This window comes from Chelon labrosus (assembly GCF_963514085.1).
Source record: "Chelon labrosus genome assembly, chromosome: 8".
NCBI lineage: Eukaryota > Metazoa > Chordata > Actinopteri > Mugiliformes > Mugilidae > Chelon > Chelon labrosus.
This window is the reverse complement of record NC_140358.1, coordinates 15,373,597-15,392,486: the sequence shown is the minus strand read 5'-3', so window position 1 is coordinate 15,392,486 and position 18,890 is coordinate 15,373,597. Positions and strand designations below refer to the sequence as shown.

Genomic DNA, 18,890 nt, shown 5'->3' with positions numbered 1-18,890 from the left:
GTCGCAGGGGTCTGCTGGAGCCTATCCCAGCTGTCATCGGGCAAGAGGCAGGGGTACACCCTTGACAGGTCTAAAGTCTATAGCAGGGCTAACACAGAGAGACAGACAACCATTCACACTCACACGCACACCTACGGCCAATTTAGAATCACCAATTGTCACCAATCACCAGTGTTTGGATGGTGGGAGGAAGGGAGGAAGCCGGAGTACCCGGAGAGAACCCACGCAGACACAGGGAGAACACGCAAACTCCACACAGAAAGGCCCATGGATTCGAACCCGGGACCTTCTCGCTGTGAGGCATCAGTGCGAACCACCTCGCCACTGTGCCGCCCAGAGTGTAATATATAGAGTATATTCTATAAATATGAAGAACAGCGACTTCTATTTTGTTAATAAGAAATCATTATCTTTCCATGCAGTGATATTTATATCTGCCTATATTTTGCTTTCAAACTGTGAGGTCTTATGATACAAATAGAGACTGAGTGTGCTCTGGCATACTCTAAATAACATAGTCAGTATATATTAGTGGAAATGTGCAACTTGAGATGTTCTCACCGGAGTTTTAAACACAGATGCAGGAGCACAGACGCAGCAGAGAGGTTTTGTATTTGAAAAACACACTTCCATATTTATTTCATGAGTTATACAAGATAAGATACATCATACAGTATGTACAACATTTCAACAATGAAATATCAAAAGAGATAGTAACACAAATATGTATATTTCTTTCTATAAAAACCTGCATCTTGTTATGAGAGTGGCCATCGTCTTTGCACCGGCTCAAATATTCAAGTCAGCTAGTAGGTGCTTCTTAAGTAAGGTGATATTTATAATTCGGGGTGTGAGGTTATTTTGAAAGGGCTTCATGTGCCAAGCATGTGTAGGTTATCTATGTAAACTAATGCCTCCACGTCTGTAAAGGTATGTAGTCTGCGCGAGGACCTTTGTGCGGAGATTCCTGTGTGCACATGTGTGCATATATGCAAGAGTGTAAATGTGTATTCAAGATGCCCATTTGTGAAAGTGGTTTGCTATCGTAAGTGTACACTCTATAAACAAATGTAACTGATGACGAAGCATAAAAAGTTTTGTACGGGTCTTTGAGGGCACACATTCGTCACGTATCTCCGTCTCAGTTGTGCATCTTCAGCAGTTTATAACCCTAACCCTTTTACCACCGTTAATACCCGTCCAACACTCTAATCACAATCAGGCTTCAGTTCCCATTTAAAGCTGTTAAAATACACCAAGAGAAGTATTCACTCTAAAACTGATGGCCTTCAACGGCAATGCAGTTCATCTCAAACTTTGTAACAAAGGCAAAAACAATCTTTTACATTATCAACGAGACGCAGCAACATTTCTCAGTCCAGCAGTAATAACAAGAAAGTCCCAGTGTTAAATGCTGGCAGTATTTGTGCTAGCATGTGCACTCTGTGGGTTACTGGAGTTTCATGCAGCTGTGTGGTACACATTCAGCCTGCTCCTCCAGCTCAGGGCAGGGGGTGCCAGCGTTGGCCGGCCGCAAGAGGATGTAGCGCGTGCGGTGTCGAACGCCGCCCCTGGAGCAGGGACCAAGACACAGACCCCAAGATGACCAGAGAGACACTTCACAGTCCAGCGGTGTCACTGTATTGAGTAGAAAGAAAAAGAGACAGAGAGAGAGTATTATCATGGATATACCCAGTAGAACAATTAAGACATAAGAGTAACTTTACAATGAAAGTAAATCCTTATGTGTAGTTTGATATGTCAATAAAAGGTGTGTGAATCATCATTAGATTTCACAACTTAACAGTTTCATATCATGTTGTGTTTTTGTGCTCATCCATCCCAATCATCTGCTTTCATTTCATACTCTGAGGTGAAACGTTCACAGGTGAAGGGAGTCCTGTGGTCGTACCTGAGAAACGGTGGGGACTGATAGAGTTAGGCAGAATGTGGTTGGACATGAGGGTCTGACGATTAGATGACCTGCCCTGTCGAGTGATCATTATGCTGGCAATAGGTGGGAGCTCCTTTAAGCGTGGATAGTAGAAGGAGTTGGCCGGGTGGTTCGGCATCTGAGACGTGATCTGAACAAGTTGGGAAAGAACAGCCAGGCATAAGTCATCAGAGGAGCCAGCAGGTTCTCAGCAGAACTTCAAATACAGACAATAGACCACTTTAAGACACATGCCGGGAAAGGATAGAGGGTCTATTATGTAAGGGGGGCCCTTTTTCACTCAAATCACGTCAGGTCAGGCATGAGGGCTGCCAAGCAATAATTTAAGTGGAGACAGCTAAGAATGACGTCCCATTCCCCGGCTGCTAATGTATTCTAAGAATAAGACAAGGGTCGTCCACCATGTCTCACCTCGGAATGAATGCAGGGACTAAATGATGGTGTCACTGTATGAACACTTTTTAAAAAAAATTGATTTTTGCACAATTTCCTACCTTTGTGATGTTTTCTGGGGGGCTGGTGGGGAAATTGGGGGAAGAGAAAGTGAATCCACTGTCTGTCCCTGCATCATAAGGCTGGAGGTCAATGGTCACTTCCTGTTTCCACTGGTTGCCCTCACAAAGATTTAGACCATCCACACCGACGAACCAGTCGGGGCTGGGGATCATCTTCACCATCAGGGACACCTGTCGATCCAGGAGAGACAATCAATGCAACTGCTTCATACTTCAATGGTCAAAGGGAATGTATGGATTGTGGTTCACACATATCAGCCAACCCCTAACCCTTTATTTATTAACCAGTCAAGTCTGTGGCTCGTTTAACAGTAATAGCAATGGGCAAAATAAATTGAGAAGCAGAGGACACCAAGAGCGTGTGTTTTCATTTATCCTCATTCAGACAAGGATGATCATAATCATTTTGGGGGCCCCTCAGACTTTTCCTCCAGCGTCACCTAGTGGTTGACGTTTTAACCTTTAAGCAGAGTATCACAACAACCATCTGACAGATTGGCTTGACGTTTGCTAAACACACTGACGTCCCTCTCAGGATGAATGTTAGCAGTCTCGGCCATCCATTAACATTTTAGTTAAGCAACATTATCACTGAATTCATTTAGTTTAAATACCTGCAAAACTGTTTCATAAAAAATCTGAGCTAAGATGGTGAACGTGGGAAACATACCAAAATAAAGCTGAATGAAATGCAGTTACATTAATTGCTAATCAATAATCCAGTTCACAGGAAGACAAATGTTGTCTATCAGTCCTGTGAGATTAGCAGCTCTTTTTGTTAATTAAAGAACAACATAATGATTTTCTATTGACATACAGGCCAGATCATAAGTATGTGGACAAGTCTCTATTCAACACACAGTGCTCAAATATAAATCAAGAGTCAAAATGTAAGTGAACACTATGCTACTAAAGGCTCATTTAGGGTGGGACATAGACGCCGTAACCTACGCACGTATCCAACGCCGGTGTGAGCCATTCATACTTGTCATAGACGGTTTATACTTCTGCCAGAGAGGCTAAGGCGACGAATTGTGCTGGCATATGTCCCGCAGATGTATAATCTCTGCTTCTGGCTCCCTTTGTAAAAACACCACCCAAATGCTAGTCGGCGCTGTTTCTTTTTTTGCCATTTGGTTAATTTTTGTTTCTACTTCCTGCTTCACTTTCAACAATGGCGACTGAAACTTTCAACTAAATTCCTAAATTCATAGTCATACTAATGTTTGTATCTCCGAACCTAAGTTAACCTTTCCTCAATGTGTTCCATCTTTATTGATCCAAAAACAATTGATTCAAAAATATGCAGAGGTGGAGAAGCAGCTGGAAATACTAAAGTGGAATCACGCTACTATCAAGTGGACCGATCACAGCTCTTGTGCTCTGTGTTGCCACGGTACGTAGTTACATTTCTGGGGAGGTGCACGTTAGCTACGCGCTAGGGTCTGCACTGTCACTGTGGCTACGGCGCCATATTGAGATAGAATATAGAAGCCTAAACCGCCTATAAATGATCCTTATGTGACATTTCAACTTTAATCCATGCACAAAAGAGTTGAGAGTTCAGATTGAACAAGAGCATCTGTAAACATGAGGAGACAGTGTTAATGAAAATGATTAAAAAAATTGAAATTATACAGCAGAGTTCAATTTAAAAAAAGCAGCTGCACGTGGGAAAACTATGACCTGCTAAATGACCTCCTAGACTGAAGAGCACAAGTCTTATGGGTAGGCGGAAAATAATTTGCATGGCGGAGACAACCCCTTTTATGACCGCATAGCAAGTCAAGAATGCTCTCCAGGGTGCAGACATAAAGGTTTCCTTGTCAGAGGATTCAAGATGCAAACCTCAGAAACTGAAAGGCCAAGCTGCAGTTCACAAAAAGGGTTGAATAGGAGTAAAATAATGAACCAAAAATCAACCTCATGGCCAGGTCATGATCCAAACCAGTGTGGTAATGATTCTGCTATGGTTTACTTCGATGTTTTCACCGCTGACAGAAGCAACGGGAGAATTCTGTGTGCTCAGACTCAGCCAAATAAATCAAGAAGGATAGTTTTCTCTAACCTTCGGCCAAAACTATGAAATAGATTTTCAGGGTGAAGAGGGCTCACAGCGAGCAAGAAGTGTGGAGTGAAAGCCTGGGAGAGAATCAGTAAAACACGAGGTGTTTCTTCAGACAGTCCTCGCCTGCAGACTTCTACAACCTTTTCAACGTGAGGATTCATGTGTGTCTGTGAAATTAGTTTGGATTTTTACTGTGTGCACGGAGTGCTAAAGGGCTACTAAAGAGAAGACTTGGCACTTTAGCGTAGCATCGGTTATTTTATTTCAAACTAAATATGCTGAAGCACGTAGCCTGAAAACCTAAACACAGTGGAACTGTCCAAACAGTTATGGCATGGACTGGATGGCCAGGACAATAAATACAGCGAGCATGACATCACACTCACAAACACAGCTGATGTCGGGATTTATAACTCTGTAACTTACAAATGCAGGGACTGGGAGCAGCATGTGCTCAGTTTCCTGTGCAGGGTTGGACTGGGTCTCCTGTGTGATGGATGTTTCCTGAGAGCTGGTGACCTCATACAGGAAGTGGCCTGGGGGTCAGCACACACGGAGGTGGCAGATGACCAGAAAACAGCGCATTTGAAAACGCCTCCTCACTTAGCAGAGCGATATTTAAGGACCTATGCTGATGTGCAGTGGCTTGGACTGCTGTGGACGGACAGGAAAGGAGGATGGCCCAGCATCAGTTAGGGCGACGGGTAAAAGAGTGCAAAGCAGAGATCAAACCAGTCCACCAGGCTAAATGGGCCCCCATGGGACAGGGGGCAGGTAGAGTCAGCGTGACGCACGAGGTCTGTTTCTTGCCTGTGACGCACATCAGAAAACAGAGAAACCAACTCAGAAGCAGCTTTGTGGCTTTTCCAGAATCCTTCACTGATCCCCTCCTTCCTTTTCTCCTAACATCCCTCCCTCCTCTTATCCTTTTCAGCCTCCTTTGAAACTCTGCTTTTTTCTAAGAATCCATCCTGCTATATCCATCGGGCCACTCAGCAAGGGTGTTTTCTCCGGGGTGTTCCTCGTCACCGGCTTGATTGCTCCACACTGGTGTGCAGCGCACAGGCCAGGAAGTATCTGCACAGCACAGACGGTTACTCAAAGCTCCCATGATCCCTTCCACTTTTTGTCCATCACAGCAAATCTTCCACAGAGCCCCGGAGAGAGCCAGTCGTCCCTAGAAAGCATGCAACCCGGTCCAACAAAAGAGCCGCTTTAATGCTTAGGATTCCCTGCTCTTACAAAATACCGAATGTCCGACTTGTACTTATTTGGTGTTATCTGCCTGCCTTGAGTTACACACTTAACAGCAGTAGCAGAAGGGCCATGAATATGTGGATGAGAATCATGTGTGTTTGGGATTTTTGTGGCATTGCGTATGAATGTTTTGTGTGGAAGAGAATAGGGACGGCGGTTATAAACGAGCGTGCAAGAGGGAAAAACAGACAGACAGAGGAGCAGAATAACAGATTAAACTGTCAACAGATTCCCATCAATCAGTCTCGCTCAACACAAACGCACAATAGTCCCGCTACTCTAAAAACAGACATTTAAAAGCAGCCACAGACATCATGCACCTCCACAACAAGCTGCTAAGCTGCGGTCCATGGCAAGTACTTACCAAAGACGCCCCCCCACCGGGGTTGTTTATGATTTTTAAGAACGGTCGGGTTGGAGCGCAAGCAATAAATATATGTAGGTCACCAGACTTTGAGGCAGACACACACCCTTTTCTAAATGCTCCAGTAAATGCCCACCCTTCCTCCTCACCTTTTTCCTTTTCCTTCTTCATTCATCAGCTATATAAGCTGCACACATAAAAGGGATACTTTATTTCTGGTTATAACTCTGTGAATGCGATGTCACATTTTTCCACTGGGCCATTCCTCAAATCCTTTGCCTTTGTTTAAGCCCCGGTCCCAAATTTAGCTCGCGGGTCTCAAAAAAGAGTCCGACCGTGACCTTTGCTCCTAAAAGCAGTGGTATTCTGTGGTCCAGAGATGAGCTTAGCGAGAACCTTAAATATGGGCTAGTAGGGGGGCTTCAGCAGTTATAGTTAACTATTGTTTTAATAACAACAGTAATGTTCGCTGTGTGTTTCCGCGGACAATGTTACGTGAGCTGCAGGACACGAAGAGCAAATTTTGCACTAAAAATATTCACCTAATTTGGCCAAGTGAGGCTTCTGTAGCCGCGTATTAGCTTCACCATGCTGCGAATCCTGTCTAGTCACCTCACGGTCGATATGGAGAGGACGAACTGTTACTGCAACCACTGACTAAGCATGTGAGGATCTACGTGCAAAGGATAAATCAGATGTTTGGGGAAGTACACATATTTACTTTTTTGCCAGGAGTTAAAGAAGAAAATCAACACCATTTATGTGTCTTAATGCTAAATATGGACGGATATGGCTCAAGATTACAGCTAGCAGGCTAACAGCTAGCCAAATGCAACTACAAAAGTTCAGTAAGTGAGGTGTAAAAGCTGTTTTTTAGTCACGGTTACTTTATACACCTTATGAGACATACACTGATCAGCCAAAACACTGATGATCTCATTACGATGTCATGTTTTTTTTTTTTTTAATGGGAAACTCGGATCCTGGAATACACGTAGGTGTTATTTTGACGCATACCACCGCCTGGCGATTGCTGCAAACCACACGTACACCTCCATGGCAACAGAAAAGTGGTGTTACTTGCATCCTGGTGCCACGCGCTCCCCGGGATAAGTAATCCGTCAGACCAGGCTACCATCTTTTATTGCTCTGACTCAGTCGTCTAACCATCAGAATTTGGCCGTTGACAAAGTCTCTCAAATCCTCCCACTTGCCCATTTTTTTCCGGCTTCTGGCATCAACTTTGAGGTCAAAATATTTACTTGCTGCCTAACGCATCCCACCCACTGACAGGTGCCACGATGACCAGTCGGCGGTAAATTTATAGCTGATCGGTGTAACGTTAACATGTTAATTAAAAAGCTTTGCAGCCACTTGCAGTGATTGCAGGCTGCTGAGAGTAATTTCATATATACATATAAACATGAGAGCGTTATCAATCTTCCTCTGTGACACTCAGTATGAAAGCAAATAACCACGTTTCCCAAATTGAACATGCTCCTTTGGTGCACGTCAGCCTGGGCCCCTCTCTCCTGAGCTCACAGAGTTCAGTGGGGCAGGCAGCAGACAGAGTGCAGACCGTGCAGGATGGATGTGGGCGTTTGTGGCCGAAGCACTTGGGCTAAACATAGTCTGATTGGATAGTGGAAAGAAGTGGTGAAGTATTTGGTCAGAGCGGATGGACGACGTTATGGGGAGGCCCAGGTCACCAGATGACTGAACAGATTTAGTCAGACAGATGGTTTGTGTGACTTACTGTGTCTGAGCATGAATGTCTGTTGCTTCTAATGCTTTTAAGTTTTATTTGTGCTTACCAGCGAGTTCCTGGGCTGCATGAGCATCTCCGTGGAGCTGTGCCCGACGCCGGTAGGGATGCCAGCCGTTCGGTACATGGCGCCGACCACACGTTTCTTCCTGGCCTCCTTGGCCGCCTTCATCAGCTCCACCGTCACCCCGACTTCTGCAAAGCTCTGCACCCCTGCGCTGGCTGGAGCGCCCTCCTCCCATAGCCGAAAATGGCGATTATGGCTGACCGCTAAAGTAAAGAAATTCAAGAAAGAGGGAGATGACAAGAGTGAGATGCTTATTCACTGGAATGCATATCAATGTCAATGAAGCACCACAGAGCCTCAAGCCAGACGGTGAGATCATTCCCACCATGGAGCCTGTATGTATTTCTACGGCTGCCTCCTAATTCCTGCACTTCAACAGATAATTTTGAAGGAATTGCCCGCATGTCTTTGGCAGCATCGCAAGTTTCTAGTTACATCTCTTCTGATAAAACCACAACACAGGCTGGAGCTGCCAGGAGGTAGGTCAGGATTTTGGAGTTGGCAACCAGAGATGGACAAAAAAAATTAGTTTGGAAACCCTTACCGATGCTTTTTCTTGAACTCGGGGCCAACGGAGCCGCTCGCTTCACATTCTTTTATTTAGTTCTGCTTATCTATGAGATCTTTTGAGAATCAAGACACTGATTTAGGTTAAACTGTTTGTACCGCAGGTTCTGCTCTGGGCCAGTGGTTTTAAGGGCAGAGTAAGGTTAGCCAGAAACACGCTGACAAAATGCTCTGATGGCTCTGCCTTACCTCACTCTCCGGAGCGGCGTACAGACACGCACACAGCCGCGCGTTTAAACCTAAATACTCTTGACACGTGTATTAACACACACCGAGCCACACACACAACCTGCCCAGCGCACTTCACACACTATCTTGTTTCTGCCCAAACTGCTATAACTTATGCACTTAATTACATTTCCATCCTAACAAATTTCCCACAAGCGTCAAGACCTTGAAATTTGATTACGCATCACGTTTAAGCACCACCAAAGACTTAAAGGCGCACTTCCCACCCTTCCTAAATTGCTTGTGTGTTTTTTGGCCCCGACAAACTATATTCTTTCACCTCTCTGGCTTGGTCCCTTGCCCCCCGACCTTCATAATAAGGCAACACAAAACCTTTGATAGCCCCAAAACCCTTCAACAGGTTCTGATTTTTTTCAACAAACTCCATGCCCAGCCTTGTTTCTGTCCTCTAAAGCAGACTTTCAGCCCACTGAGAATTTTATGTTTTTCTTCTCTTGTGACAAAGACCATTCCTGGCCCCCCCCCCCCCTGTCCACCGGTGCCCATTACCCTGGAACATTAAAAGCCATTATGGGTGTGTCATAATCTCCGGTGCCTGTCTCTATAAGGAGTAAGTAGGGCATCATCCTCTGGCAGGTCACCACTGGTAGAGCTGGAAACCAGACAAAGCCACAGCCGCCGCAGAGCAGCGCAGTCCAATACGCACACACGTACATGTACACACATGTGCAAACATCTGCCATCCATCCCCTGCTCCGTGGCTTGAGGGGGAAAAAAAGAGAATAGATGGATCTGAATTGCTTCTTCTTCTTCTTCCTCTCCTCCTCCTACTGGCTCTGAGGTAAGTGGTCTGACCCCACCACACCCCAACTATCATCACCCACCTTCACCAGCCCCGAAACCGCCACTCCAGTCCTCACCGCCAACACTGTGGTAAACCAGCGGAAATGTGGGAAGGGGTGCAGGACGGAGTTGAAGAAATTGAGAAATATTAAAGATACGGCCGGACAGAAGTTAGAGAAACAAAGAGGAACGGCATCTGGTAGCATTTAGACTGTCTTTCTTAACTGCTTCTTTGCTTCTTGCTGCTCTGCTCGTTGACATCTCTCACCCCGGTGTGTACGTATGGAGATAATGAGGGTCTAAACTTCTGACACATTTTCCCCTCTTTTAGGGTGAAGCAGAGGCTGAGCTTGTGTCCCTGCCAGGCCGCTGTAATCACCCTGTTTAGATTGGGAACACAAAAGCTCCGTGAACTTTGACTGCTCGCCTTCTTTTACACCTCACCGCCATAGCAAGTCTGAGCTAACAGCCCGAATTCAGGAGATTATCAGGCGTCACCGGTAAAAAGTTGCAGATTTTCTTAAACCCACGTGTTTGTCCCCAGCGGTGTCTCTCACCTATGAGCTTGGACCACTGTGCAGGGGGCCGGAAAAGTGGATACTGCTTGGGGAAGGCCTGCGGGCTCCAGTGACCTGTAAAGACCACGATGTATGAAGCAGGACTCTTGGCCGTGCATTCTGTCTCATTGAGTGGTCGCAAAGGGCCAGCAAAAGCGAGGCAAAGCTTCACTAGAAGGACGAGCAGCTGCTGCAGCCAACCGCAGGTCAGGTGTTCTGTTGACATCATCTGAAAGAAATGAAGAAATGAAAAATGATTGTGCAAGTGTCCCTCATTCATGGTGGATACTATATAAGACTTTCTGTCTTATAAAATGATAAAATGCTGCTCACACCATGTGGCAAACGTGATATCTTTGTTAAAGGGGAATTACTGTTTTTTACAACCTGGACCTTATTCTGGCATAAAATACAATCGTTTACTCTCCCATATAACTTTGGTGTCATTTGGATATCGATATTTAGATCCGCGTATATCCATATAGTGGGAGTGACTGGGGCACCGAAACGCAGTGGCGCTCAGAGATGACATCATCCACAGGGGTTAGTAGGTCAATCTACAGACCCCGGATGATGATAACAGGTAACTCCGGACACAACAGGGAATAGCACTAGCATATTATAACAAAATATTGGTGAAATGAACGAGTTTCGTGGCAGATAATGCGTTATTTAGAGGCTGCGTTTCGGTGCCCCAGTCACTCCCACTATATGGATATACGCTGATGTAAATATCGACTCCAAAGTTATATGGATGAGTAAACGATCGTATTTTAAGCCAGAAATAAGGCCATCCATCATCACATGTTTGAGCCCAGATGAAAGCATGACAGTATTTATGCGTTTGCCTGATTAAGTGTCAGTTGTCGACATTCCCGGAAAACAAATGCTGAGTTAAGTTACTTTTAATGTGATCTCTATAAACAGATATCCGGACGTGAATGCAGAATGCATAATGCTTCATCAGGCAATAGCTGATGGGTTCAGGGACTGCTGTTAATGCACACTGCGCATATGCTATTGGTGCGGCTTCACATTAAAAAGCATTTAACTGGAGGAAATGCAATGGCTTTTGCTATCATCCATCAACAGTTACATCAAACTGTGATGTGATGTAATGGAGCAAGAAAGAGCCGCCACAGTGAGCTGTTAGATGAAGAGCTGCAGCTACCCTGTACCCTGCTGTTCACAGACTCATTACTCACGGAATGACGGAAAAAAGCTAATAATTGTCTTCAGTCGAGTGTTTCAGAAGTTGGACATGTAATCTTTGCACATCTGCACGCAAACAGAAGGATCTCAACATGAACATTTAGGAAGCCAAACCCAGACAATCCTGGAAAATCAGTATAAGACGGGAAATTCCACTTTCCTGCCCTCATATAACAACAAAGCCACTTTATCTAAGAACAAAGCGTTTTGAACCCACTGACCCCTTTCAATTAATGAAATCCTCCTATCTGTTCGTGCTGGGCTAAGTGTGTGTTGAACCGGAGCCAGCCACTGTCCGCAGGGTCAACATTCATCCTCGTTCATGGCAATGCCTGTTACAGATGCCGCCCTAAAATAAAACAACGCAGATGAGCGTGGACGCAAAATCCGTCTGCTCGGCTGCTCTTTACTGATCTCACCGACTGACCATCCCCTGACCACCAGCTGCTGAGTCAGACTCACACTCTATTATGAGGCAGACAGAGGAGGGAGGCGGACACGTGCACGATAACTTCTCAAAACACATTTTGGCTTTATATATCATCGCGTGCGCCTGAGGAGCGTGCACCAGAGAGAGTGTGAAACCGGGACGTGCTCCTCTAGTAAACTGAAGTGCACTTTGTTGAATCTCATCCTCCCTTCTACTTTCGCCAATTACTTTCTCATCCCTGCTATCCATCCTGATCATTCCTCTGCCTGATTCCAATGGTGGTAGAGTTAAAATGCCCTGCTCCTGTGTGTGATAATGTGCATGCACATTTCCATCTAAATTCAATTTTATAATTTCCTTTTTGACTAAATTTACTGCAAAGATTATGTCATTTCACTTATTTCCTGTTTTACTGGCTGTTCTTTTTCCGTGGGATATTATACTATAACTAAAACTCCAAGCAGCTGGAGTATGCAGACGGTTAAATCTGGGTAAGTCGACCAGCGCATAAATGTGTACATGCACACGCGCGCACACACACACGCGCGCGCACCATAAACACACGTAACACTCATGTACTGCTGCACATTGTCCCTGAAGTCTATTTCCAGAGGTCAGATTGTATTACTCTGCCAATATAGCTGCAAAACTCCAACTCTGACACTTTTCTGACCGCAGCCTTTATGTGTCGCCGAGTGTTTTATCAATTCCGCGTCTCCATTAAATGTATATTAACCGGTGCATAGTTTAACGGCCCGCCGTAAAAATACCAAGAGCAGGGAGACACACAGAGTCTGGCTTTGATCTCACTGCGGAGTCATCTGATCACCTCACTGCAACTTTGCTGCCCTGCAGGAGGCAGCTGAAGCTCCGGGTTGAGATGCACAAGCACGCAGCTAGTTGCACACCAGCACCGTGAACGAGCACTGTGTTCTTGCTTTAGCTGGAAATCCGTGGCCCAGATCTGAAGGCCTTTGACATCACTATGTGAACTTAACTGCTACTGTCCTGTCTGCTCTCTCCACTGTGTTTATTATAGAAAAGGAGGTCAGGTTTCCCGCTTACAGTCTCTTTCCCACACTCATACACACACACACATTCCTGTCACGCAAGGTGAACGTTTTCAACTGGAGATTGCCAGCCGGCAAAATTTCAGTTTGCCTGACCATAATCTTTAAATCCTAAATGAACCACTGTAAGAACAGTTCGTTGGGCTGAGCTCTGCTGCTAAAATAATCATTATTCAGAGGCTTCGGTTGAGTACACCCTTTGACCTTCCCTCTGAACTTGTCACACTGACACTGTAACACACTAAAGAGACATTTCTTGAATTCCCGCCCAGACACACTGAACTGTAAGGCCCACAACCAGCTGCTGTCTGCTGGAAACACACACACAGCAATAATAATACCGGCCCATATGGTATTTTTTAATACATACAGAGGCACGCTCTTATTTTCCGTCAATATAAAGTTTACACTCTTACAAATGCATGCTTTCGCACCACAGACTCGTGCTCATCGGTCAGCATAGACGAGCACACGCTGCAGCTTTTCTGTCAGGCACAAGGCACAATAAAAAAAAAAAGGGGATGTGGTGCGGAGCCAAATGTAGCGGCTGCCGCCCTTTGGGCACCTACACTGCGTAATTAGAGCAGCCTCACGCAGAGATAATACACACATTCACCTCAGCTTATATACACTGGCACTCAGGTACGCACACACAGGCGCAGGTTTGTGCGCACAGCTGGAGGTATGTTCATTTTTAACAAGGAGATGTCAGGGAGGTAATGTGCTGATTTTTTTTTTCTTAGAAATCTTTTATTGGCCAAAGGTGGATTCAGGAGTTTGTGCTGAGGAAAGAGATGCCTCAATCTGCCTTGAATTACTCTTTTTATACACTCCTGCATGGCATGCATGTGTTGCAACAAACTGTGTATGCAGACACACAAATACAGACTCGCTTGGTCAGACATGCATCACAACAGGCGGTCAGAAACCAGACTGTTTCTCATGCAGTCGGAGGGGGAATTCATTTCAGCGAAGGCAACAGATCAGTGAGGAGGATGTGCAGAGTTTGATTTTCCCGAAGTGCTTAACCAAAGCCACATTGTCAACAGGAGGACCAGCGAAGACGGGGACACGCACGGCTCGATACTGTGCGTCAATTTGCACCGGCGGAGGTCAATATCTAGCAGCGCAAGCAGGCAAACGATTCAGTAGCTGCAACAGACTTTTACTGGGGGAAATTATGGGACACAAATCACAGAAAGCAGACATCTGTTCACATTATTCCTGCAGGAGAAGAAACATGGCATGAATTCAGAAGTGGAAAATCTCTTTTCATTTATCTCTTTGAGACACTTGCACAGAATATTTTCATTCAGTGCTGCTTGAATCCATTCCTCTTAAATTCTACATACCTATGGAAAATGTTCTGCTTATTACGTAATACTACTGTTGCACAATTTATGTATACTGCTGTTACGTACACTAAGATCTTTACATACAGCCACCCAGACGTGTACTATATAAGGACCAGGTAAAAGTCTCCTGTCAGCATAATTAATGACTTTTACTTTATGTTTAGTTTGATGCTGATAATTACATAATACACTTCTACCTCCCTTCTATCTTCTACTATTCATTCTAAGCAATGCTTTACTCTTCAAATTGAGGTATTGCTGCTTTTGCCTTGATCTGAACAGCTCTTCCAAAAGCAAAGAAACTGGATGACTGAACCGGCAAGGCTGAAAAAGCCGGCGGACTTTCTGTGCAGAGAATGAATGAAGGTTTGGTGTGTGTGCTCCCTACCTGTGCTGGATAGAGTCGGTCAGTGACAGAGAGAAGCTGCAGCAGAATCACAGACAGGATACGGCTCCACTCTTCCCCTCCTGTAACGGGCGGTGCGGTGCAACCTTATCAGCCTTTATCCCTCTATTGCCGGTCTTTATCTCATTCCAAATTTCTCTCCTCCTCCCGTCTCTCTCTCTCTCTCATTGTATCTCCTCATGTTACCCTCCCTCTCTCGCTCTCTCTTTCTCTTGCTTTCTCCTCCCCCTCCTCCTCTTTTCTCCCCCTACCTCTCCTTGTATGGAAAGGCAGTTACCAGCCTCCCTCTTCTCCTCCACCGTCCCTCTCTTCTCTCCCTCTGTCTTTCCCCTCTTTAGTCTTTCGGTGGCTGTGTAAACTCAGCAACCTCATTGCTGACAAGCTAATCAACACCACATTGGCCTTTCTTCACACACACACACACACACCTCTCAGCATTGTGTATTAAGTTGCCATTGTTCTTCAGAACACTCTGTCAGACACGAGAGTTTCAGGGAATTAATGGCAATAAAACAGAAAGAGAAATGAGAAATACTGCAGGTCATGCAACCTGGATTACAGATGAGTGCAATCTGGACAGAAGCACGGGGTTTTGTTTCTGCATTTAATTTACTGATTGGACCTTGCAGACAGTCAGAGGTTTTTCCCACCGTTACAAATGGTCCTTCTGTCCTGTGGCAGATGCAGCTGTGAGACCAAGTCTAATTCCTCGAGTGTGTGAGGGTGTGCATGTGTGAGTGAGACAGCAAGATAGAGAGAGAGAGGGGAGACGTGTGGTCACCAGTTCCCACAGCTGGTACACACATGGGACAACCAGGGAGGTTTCTGTTGCCGGCCGCCAATCACTTATCAATGTGTCAAGACCCAGAATGAATAAGGCCGCTTGTACGTGTGCGCAGAGGACGATGCGTGTAAAACTTCAAGGAAAATACGCCGTCTTGATTATTATCCACAGGCATGACGCAACATAGCAGTCAGCCTATATTTCATCAATGCACCTACTTTACACACACACACACACACTGACCAGGGTTTTGATCCACCGTTCTGAACAACATGACCTGGCAAACGTCAGCCAGACCAAGAAAACAGCTCCGCAATTGGAGAACTTCAGACCTTTAAATCGAGTCGGCCACGTCACTGCAAGGTTTGCTCGGCTGTAAACCCGCCAGGAATGAGGAGCGACGTAGAGGAGCAGACGGAGGAAGAGGCGAAGCGGGGTTTGATGTGGATCAGGTAACAATTTGGACTTGTGTCCTGCAGTCATAAACAACCAAGCAAACAATTTCACCCTGTCTCCATCGGTATTTGGCTTTATTTCTTCACGCTGTTCATCTGTCTATCTATCCGTCCATCTATCTATCCATCTGTCTGTCTATCCATCTATCTATCTATTATGTCTGTTGTGCTGTTAAAAGTAGATTCTGGGAAAAACCTGACTCTCCTCCTGCTCCTGATTAACGACAGTGGGCTCAGCATCCAGGCTGACTCACATCAATGTAAAACGTCATTCACACTCTGTCAGCTGCACAGGTGTGTGTGTGTGCGTGTGTGCGCGCGTGAGCACGCACTGCACACACAAAAATCCCCTCAAATATGAACTCACATTGGCAGATATGCCCGTGGACATTAAGACTCACACATGTCCCTGCAAACTGATGCGGGAATTGATGACTGCTGTGATTACTATAACACACACACACACACACACACACACACACACACACACACACAGACACACGCACCAGCAGTTAAAACCACACTCTGCAGAAACTCGCACACAAAGGTTACCATTAGGGTGACCAGGCAGAGCAGCACATTTGCCCGACTGACGCAAATCTCCAAGATAGCTGAAGGTTTTCTTCCTGTCAATCACGTCAACGTTGCACGGGCCAAGGGAGTGAAGCAATGAAGGGAAAACCATGAGCTAATCACAGAGCAGGAGCCGTAAGAGTGTGTCAGCCCCACCGCCACAAACGCTCTGGACCAGTGCAACACACAGAAGGAAAGAGAAGCGTGGATAAAGCTGACGTATCTACCCTGCCCGTGGCGCTCAGCTCAAAGCTTATTCATTCACTACTGGATGTAAATCTATAAAAAGGTCACAATAGTACATCTTAATTATTTAAACAAGGCTAAATAATTGTCTAAACATTAATCAAGTAGGACTAAACTGTGCATATTGGAAATGAATACCATTTTGGTGTATTCGTGGCAGCAGCAGAGAATGCAGTACAAAGGACTGAGTGAAAATAAACATGCTTACTGTGGCAAAGTAACATAATCGCCCAAATAACTGCAGTGTTTTAATAGTTTTTGGCCAATGAAAGTCTGCGGCAAAGAGGAAAAAAGCATTATCAGACTACACTGTCACAGGATTTGTTGACATTATGAAAAATGCAATACTTGATCCTCTCAAATGGAAAACAAAGTCGGTGCAGTCCGACAGGGATGAGTCAATCCGTGGCTGGAATAATATTTAATCATTCCAAAAACAGACGAAGACAAATATTTATCCCACAGCTTTGAGGTTGGTGTGATCCCACCAAGAGGGATAGGTCATCTGCCTAGAGACTAATCTATCACAGGGGCAAGCGCACACACACACAAACACACACACACACATCCTCATCTGTCAAGGCTTGAAGTTATTTCGTATCGTTCTCATCTCTGGATCTCAGCCGTATGATCTTACGAGACTTTTGAGACGATTCTCACTAAAACCCGATGGAAGTTCCCACAGCAGAACGACCCAGCAGCGATAAGGGGACCAGTACTCACATTTTACCGGTTTGACGGCGGACAGCCAGGCCCGATGAGACACCCCACCTTCCTCCACCTCTTGGACAGACGACTCCAGATATGTGGTGTGGTGGCGCAGCTTGGGAGCCGAGAGGGTTAACGTGTGCTGCTGTCTCAGGAGGGGACTTAGGAAGCAAAGTGTGTTTGAAGTGTGTGTGAATCAGCTCTGTTAAAATCCTGCTCGCATCCTGGGCCTCCTTCGCCTACACGCACGGTTATGTAATACGTCCCTGCTTGGATGAAAACACTATGTACGGTATACTGTATTTACCTCCATGCTGAAAAACAAATATATTAAACCATAAATACAGATAAACTCAATAAATCAGGCCAGGGTTGTGTCAGTAGCCTTCGTAGACTTAAATATTAACTATAAGATGGCATTAAATATAAGGAAAATCCAACTGCCTGCAGCTGTAATTTGTGTTAGCATGCTAACATGCTAAACTAAAATTGCTAACATTAAATCGTCTAAACATTGGCCTAACATAAGACATGTTATTACCATGGCTGTTGACTCTCAGTCTGGTCATAATGATATATGGAATAAAAACCACCATAACAACTTAATTTCAGTCATTACAGGTTGTTGCGGCTAGTGGCTCCAGGCTACATTAGCCGCTACTAGCATAACAGTTGCTTTTTAGGTTAAGTTGCCTGCCATATTTAGACCAAGAGGAGCAGACACAATAAGAGAGATATACACCGATCAGGCATAACAATGAGACTGAACCCAGGACCATCTTGTGACAATTCAACGTTGGGATACTTTTGGACCTGGCATTCGTGTTGATGTTACTTTGACATGTACCACCCACCGAGATCAGACCAGGCACCCCCCCCAACGCATAGCAGTGACACTCCTTGATGGCAGCAGCCATCCCCAGCAGGATGCAGCCTGACACAGACACACACACACACAGAAACAGTTTAGGAACAACTCAAAAAGCACAAGGTGTTGACCTGACCTCCAAAGTCACTAGATCCCAAACTGATCTATGGGATGCACTGCAACAAGCCTGATCCAGTGATCCTGATCCAGTTATGTCAGGTAGTAACATGCAACTCCCCCCCCCCCCCCCCTCCCTAACAACATCCTGTTGCCAGACACCACAGGACACCCTCAGAAGGCCAGTATCCATTCTCTGATGAGTCACAACTATTTTGGAGACACAAGGGAGACCTACGCAATATTGGGCAGGCAGTCATAATGTTATGCCTGATTGAAGTATGTGGCTCTGCTGCATTTTGTTTTCTATAAATATTACAGGAGTGCACTGCTAAGCAAGTCAGGGAGCTATTTGTATCATAGCGATAGTTTACTGGGCTGAAAATAACCACTGGACACAAACTGAAAATTAAAACACAGCCCATAAACACAATCCATCTCTCTCTCTCCATTTTAGGGCCCCTGGTTATATGCATGTGGAAGCAATTTTGGGGCCGATAATCCTCCACCCTCTTTTGCC

At 45.3% G+C, this 18,890-nt stretch overlaps 1 protein-coding gene across 1 annotated transcript; it reads right to left on the bottom strand.

The window, feature by feature from the left end:
* Positions 1 to 681: 681 nt before the first annotated feature.
* Positions 682 to 10,439, bottom strand: spon2a (spondin 2a, extracellular matrix protein). The gene is made up of 5 exons (XM_084549482.1): positions 10,147 to 10,439; positions 7,973 to 8,193; positions 2,449 to 2,640; positions 1,913 to 2,084; positions 682 to 1,638 (listed from the first exon to the last, which is right to left on the bottom strand). Exons 1-5 carry the CDS (start codon positions 10,424 to 10,426, stop codon positions 1,451 to 1,453), a joined length of 1,053 nt encoding a protein of 350 aa, XP_084405608.1. The 5' UTR covers positions 10,427 to 10,439; the 3' UTR covers positions 682 to 1,450.
* Positions 10,440 to 18,890: the final 8,451 nt, after the last annotated feature.